The 6,584-nt window shown below is 34.6% G+C and overlaps 1 protein-coding gene and 1 non-coding gene across 2 annotated transcripts; one reads left to right on the forward strand and one right to left on the reverse strand.

Annotated features, from left to right (window-relative positions):
- Positions 1-3,294: 3,294 nt before the first annotated feature.
- TRNAM-CAU lies at positions 3,295-3,380 on the reverse strand. The gene is given in 2 exon segments: positions 3,295-3,330; positions 3,343-3,380. It is a non-coding gene; the product is annotated as a tRNA-Met (tRNA).
- A 665-nt stretch (positions 3,381-4,045) lies between these two features.
- LOC110912985 (transcription factor DIVARICATA) lies at positions 4,046-5,740 on the forward strand. The gene is made up of 3 exons (XM_022157838.2): positions 4,046-4,619; positions 4,810-5,121; positions 5,255-5,740. Exons 1-3 carry the CDS (start codon positions 4,258-4,260, stop codon positions 5,373-5,375), a joined length of 795 nt encoding a protein of 264 aa, XP_022013530.1. The 5' UTR covers positions 4,046-4,257; the 3' UTR covers positions 5,376-5,740.
- Positions 5,741-6,584: the final 844 nt, after the last annotated feature.

Raw genomic sequence — 6,584 nt, forward strand, 5'->3', positions numbered from 1 at the left:
TTTCATCAAAGTAAATGACTTGTTTATATACTAGATTTCTTTTCTCAATAGTTATCTTTTCTTCATTTTGTTTAATTTTCCAAATTATTTTTGGTTTGAAAAAAATTAGATTTGGAAGAATATATTTGTTTATGACTGAAAGGAAAAAAATTATGGTTTTGATGCTTTAGTCCTTTTCCTCTTTGAATCATGAGTAACCTGATTTTGGATAGAATATCCTTTATGTAGTCATTAAAAATGTGTGCTTTTTACCCCTTGATCCCGAGAAGGAACCCTTGTTGCCTTTATCATCTAGGCCGTGTCGTTTCTGGCATTTCTTAAGCATATGACCTTCCTTTCCACACTTAAAACAAGCCTTGAATGACTTTTGATACTTTATAGTCCTGTGTGATGTAACTGGAAATGAAGATTGCTTGGAGCTTGATCCAGCTTGTTGACAAACTTGTGATTTGACAAGTTCATATGACACTTTGATCTTTGACTTCCTGAGACTTTTGTTCGTCACTGATTCAACATCTAAACTCGTGCAGTCTTTTACAAGAAAATCATCTTCCACTGAATCTATATTGATTGGACTAGCGGTGTTGTTTGGGTTTGTTGGTGGTAGAACATCTGATGGCTCGAATTCATCAGTCGTTTGATATTCTGAGTTATTGTAAGTATGATAACTTTTTGAGGTTTCGACTTTCGTCAGGATGTATGTAGGGATTTATTCTAAGTTATTGTGAGTATGATAACTTCTTGGATCTATATTGACTGGGCGGTTTTATGTTCATTAAGAAGGACCTTGATATTATTAGGAAATGGCATGGATAAAGCAGGGCCGGCTCAACCATTTTTTAGGTCTAAAGCAAGTTTCAAAATTGGGGCCCTTCTTGCCTATTTTTTTCTTATCCAAAAAGAATAAAAGACGGTCGATCGGCCTAAACGAGATTCGAACCCGCCCCCTTAAGGTACACAGATGACATGCGCGCCAACTGGGCTACAAGCTTTTAATGACAAGGCTCAAAGCCATATAATATATATATATTTTTTAAATGTTGAGGCCCTATAGATTTGGTGGCCCAAGACCCAAGCCTCAAAATACTTGGGCTTAGACAGGCCCTGGGATAAAGTATTGTATGCCTTTTGATCGCTTTCGAGTAGCTTTTTGTCATTTTCAGAATATGACATGGGATCATTGCTTAGTTTTACCCCATCAAAATTAGTAACCATTGTTATGTGAGGACTAATCACTTAATCAGAATCAAGTTCCACCAAGTGTAGTCAGTAAATAAAAAATGGCCTTATCCTATTCTTCCAATTTGGGAAATCATTAGGGTCGTCCAAATCGCTTGTAGCTCGTTCAACCGCTCACTCTGAAATTGCTCGCTCAAATGCCCGCTCGGTTGTAAACGAGCCAATCGGCTCGGTTCAGCTCGAACTACTTTTATTAATTCATTATATATAATTATATACATACACACAAATTACATTATATTTATAGTCTTATACATATTGGGTTTGGCCCAATATATGCAACTATAACAATTAAATTTATACTTACCAGCCCAATCTAACCGGTCCACTTGTCATTTGGGAGCCCAAATTTGATAACTTCTGTTGGCCCAAACGAATTCACAAAATAAATCAGCCCAAGTATTTCATAGACTTCACAATCAAAACAAGAATATTTAAAATCATACGAACAAACTCGATTAAAATACCATTTTCGTAGATATATTATATGGAATACAAAAAATTTATGACCTCATTTATAGTTGGGGCCCGCAAGGAAGAAAACGAAAATAAGGTTAACAAAAAGGAAAAAAGATTGTTACACAAGAGTGACGAAGGAAGAGATGTAAGACCATTAGAGTGGAGGCCTCGAAGTGGCGTGAAAGTCATAGCCACGCCAGAACATCACCCCGGAGGCGACGTTATGGCTGGTATGGGTGAGGGGCGGGAGAAATTCCATAGGTGTTGTGTTCTCGACGACGACGACGACGACGAAGACGATGACGATGACGATGACGATGACGATGACGATGACGATGACGATGATGATCATGGATAGGGGTATTCAGAATTCGTTTCGAATTCGAAAAATTCGAAATTCGTTTTGAATTCGAAAAATTCGAAATTCGTTTAAATTCGATTCGATTATCAAGAATTCGTTTCGATTAAAAGAATTCGAATTTGATTCAATTCGAGACAAGTAAATCGAATACGAATTTATAATTTCAAATTTGATTCGATTCGAAATTCGAATAAAAATTATACAAATTTATTTATTATTTTTATAGATAATGCATATATATAACTTTTATTAAGCTATACTATAAATTATTTTCAATATTTTTTCTAAGTATTAAAACTACCCATTACCAAACCCACTACATCACCCATAGCTAAAACCTAAGTAACAAATCTATTAATAGATTTATAACCTTAAATAAATTTAACTTGTAATGTGGAGTGGTTATTCCCGACTTCTCGTTTTGAATTTTAAACTGATGGTGCTTTATTTGTAACTTTTTAATGTGATATTGTGCTTTATGGCTGCTTTAAAATTTATGTTTCATTTTGATAGTTTTTTACATGTTTTTAAAGAATCTGAATTAAATCGAATTTATTCGATTTCGATTCAAATTCGAATTTTAATCGAATACGAACTGAGTTTTTTATTCGAATACGGTAAGTTTTAATCGAATTCGAATCGAATATGAATTCAAGGGAAAATAAAAATTATTCGAATAATTCGAAAATTCGATATTCGATTCGATGAACACCCGGTGTGGTTGGAGATTTGTTTTTTTTATTTAATAGATTTGTTTTATAAAATAAAGATAAAAATTATGTGTCACGTGTCACACCACATCACCCTTTCACGCCCTATCCCATTCTGCTCTTTCTGGTACCATGCCACTTTTTTGACGCGTGCTGACGTGGCGTCCAGATGTCACGTAACACCCACTTTTCAAGTCCCACATTCCGTATAGTCTAAGAGTAAGACTTCCAAGAGAGAGGGGATGGCAGATTAAGAGTTTATTTTAAGGTTGGAAAACCTTTTAGCTATTAATTTGAATATTTGAATTAGTGAAACTCATACAAAATAACCAAAATTATTGGTATAGTGAGTTTATCATTGAGTTTACTTTAACCAATATAAAGTGAAGGGCCAACATTATAACGTGCGAACACGTAAAATCTGTGTGAAACGAGAAAGAAAATGGAAAAAAAAAAAGGTTGAATTGAGTCATTAGTACCAAACGACGTCGTTATAAAAGCAGCATCAACTAAAAGGAAAAAAAATGGGGTGAGAGAGGCTCGAACTCTCGACCTCAGGATAACTCAGATTGCTATGAGACCTACGCGCTAGCCAACTGCGCCACCACCCCTTGTGTTATTTCTTTATTTTCAAATTACTTAACCGTTAGGAGCTACATCCATATGTTATTTTGTTAAGTACTTTTTAGTTGGGTCACAAGATTCATTTCTCAACCTGTTTTTACTAGTAACAGCTTCTGACATGGCCCGTTTATGAGCCCTTACTTGCCACCCGACGAATAGATTACCAGTACGGATGTTGTGTTGCACAGTCTAGTCAGTGGATAGTTATGATGTTGTTTGTGGCTACGGACGGGTTAGGGGATTTGTTTTTCTTGTTGATGTTTTTATGTAAGTGTCGGGATGAAATCATTGCTTGAAAATTTTTGCACTTGTATTGTCGCGTTATGTTTTATCACAACAGATGCTCTACTATCGATGTGAAGGGGCTGACCCTAAGCCCCCAACTTATCCGTCACAAAGGTTTTTAACCAAACCATATGTGATTTAACGGAACTAGCACTTCTTGGTCGGGTTCTTGTAAAGTTATCATCTCTTCCGACTATAACGAGGGGTTTAATCTAAGTTTTTTAAAGAAAACTTAGTTTATATTAATTAAATGATAACCAAAATAATTAAAGCAAAAAGAAATTGCATTCTTTTGGCCAACCTTACATTACAAACTTTATGGTGATTTAAGTACTTAAAGTCATACCAGCAATAGCATCTATGGAGGTAACACACACTAAATTCACACACTCACACACACACACATAAGTGAGAAAGTAACCATCACCTTCTATCACTTTGAATGTCTTCCTTCCTCTTTCTTGCTCTTCTATCTTTTGGGTTCATCCATGATCACTATTAAATCAACTTCTTACACTTCTTGATTACAGTTATATGATTCCATTTTACAATTTCTAGAGTAGATTAAAATAGTTATATATGGAGACATCATCATCATCATCTCTATCTACCAATAGTTTGAGCTCAAACAAGGTGATGCAAGAGAGTAACAATACTACAAAATGGACTAATGAGCAAAACACATGGTTTGAAGGTGCTCTTGCTATATTCGATACCGAAACACCAGAAAGATGGTCAAATGTTGCTGCTTTGGTCCCTGGGAAAACCGAAAGCGATGTGATCAAACAATATGAAAAACTAAAGGCTGATATCAATGATATCGAGGCCGGTCTAGTTCCGGATGATCACAACTTTAATATCTTCAGAAAAAGCCCTTCAAAGTTTAGATCTTCTAATCATGTGCGACGAAAAGGCGTGCCATGGACCGAAGAGGAGCATAGGTAAACATTATAGTTTCTACTTTCTTCATTTTGATTATGTGGTTTAGCATGAATAAAGATTCACTATAAGATATTTGGTTTTCTAGTTATTCTTAAATGTCATTCACTAATACAGTTTTTCAGTTCTTTTGAATTCTTTCGTTAAGCATTAACAAAAATTCAAGAATGGTTAAATTTGGCAACTTTTTAGGAGATTTTTGATGGGTCTTCAAGTTCATGGAAAGGGAGATTGGAGAAGCATTTCTCTTAACTTTGTGAAGACAAAAACATCAACTCAAGTAGCAAGTCATGCTCAAAAGTATTTTGCAAGACAACATTCAGATGGTAAAGAGAAAAGGAGACCAAGCATCCATGATATGTCAATGGTCAATCTCCAAAACAACACTAACACTCTAGAGAGATCTTCTTCGATGAGTGAAAGAACTGCGATGAACTATCCATTCGAGATTGCTAAAATGAACAACAATGGTGGCAATGAAATCAATAGGTTCGAACCTACAAGGTACTAAGTTCTAAGTTAAGAAAGAAAAGTTTGTGTTTGTTGTTGAAACCATGTTTACAAGTCGTTTGTATGTGTTTTTGTCCGGTCATAGATTATGTGTCGCCAATATCGTTTTGTTTTGTTCCGCCAACAGGATAGATACTGGACAAAAAGGAATGTCACACCTCAAATATCATCAACGCTTTTTGGACACAACACTTGTGAATGAGAGAACTCCACAACTAGACGTACTCGGGTGGGGCCTGAGGTTATAGATTACGCGTATGATAAGGAGATGCAGTTTCTAGAACTGGTTAAGAAATTTTCTAGACCACAATTATATGATCATTTTCACACTTTGGGTGCCTTTCTTTATCAAAGTTAAAGTAAAGTTGGCAAGTTATGTTAGTAAAGAGCAAGAAGCTGACTCATGTATATATCTTTATATGTTGGCTAGACTGCCATGTCAGCAGCTGACCTCAGCATCCACTCTTAACAATATTTTCTGAATATCTAATTTTTGAGTTTAGTTTTCATTGGTACCACAAGGCATAGTATGTAGGTAAAGGAATACAAACATGTTGACTGTTTAGCTTTAAAATTATGCTTTGGAATGAAAATGTCATTTAGATATTTTTCATTTTATAACCTACCAAAATCTATATATTTTAATTGTAGAATCCTTTCTCCTAGTTGCATGAGAAAGCACTTGCCTCCACCACTTTATTCTATTTTGGAGCAAGTTTTTCTTAATGTGGATGTCCCACATATGTTACAACATCATGACATAATCTTTTTCATTTACTTCATCTTAACTATACTAAATGTTTTTTGTCAATGAAGATAAACATAAGGGTCTCATTTCTTTCTTGTATGCAATGAAAGAAAATAAAAATATTTAAGCGTTTTTAACTTGTTATATATCTTCAAGTGTTGAATCCTGACAATCCTTCTTGAGTCCATCGCGTAGAGGTAAATTAAGCCGGTTAACGTCCTGATGGTGGTTCGACAAAACTCATCCATCCAGTTTTTCGATTAATAATGGTCTTCCGTGTTGGGGATTGAACGTCACTCCTCAAATCCCTCGCTTTAGAACCAACTCGACTACACATTCACAAAATTTCTTGTATTGATGATTGATGAATTGTTTATGACTATTTCATTTACATATCCAAAAGAGAGATCTCCAATATCTATAAAGATAAAAGAATGCCTGCTTTATTTGTTTGTCCTAGACTATATGTCACTTTTAAGTTGTAAACAATGATTTTAGGAATTGTATTTAAAATTCCATTCAGCAAGCATGTGGCTTTATTGGATCCTTATCCTCATCAAACTATCAAAGTACCTAAAAATCTAGAAAAAAATTATAGTTTATTAACACAAAGAAACATGTGCAAATTGTGACTTTAAAATATTGTTGATAAAAAATTCTAGTTTATAGACACAATGAAAAATCATTAAGTATAAAATTTGCATCATTA

Source organism: Helianthus annuus, chromosome 15 (assembly GCF_002127325.2).
Source record: "Helianthus annuus cultivar XRQ/B chromosome 15, HanXRQr2.0-SUNRISE, whole genome shotgun sequence".
Classification (NCBI taxonomy): domain Eukaryota; kingdom Viridiplantae; phylum Streptophyta; class Magnoliopsida; order Asterales; family Asteraceae; genus Helianthus; species Helianthus annuus.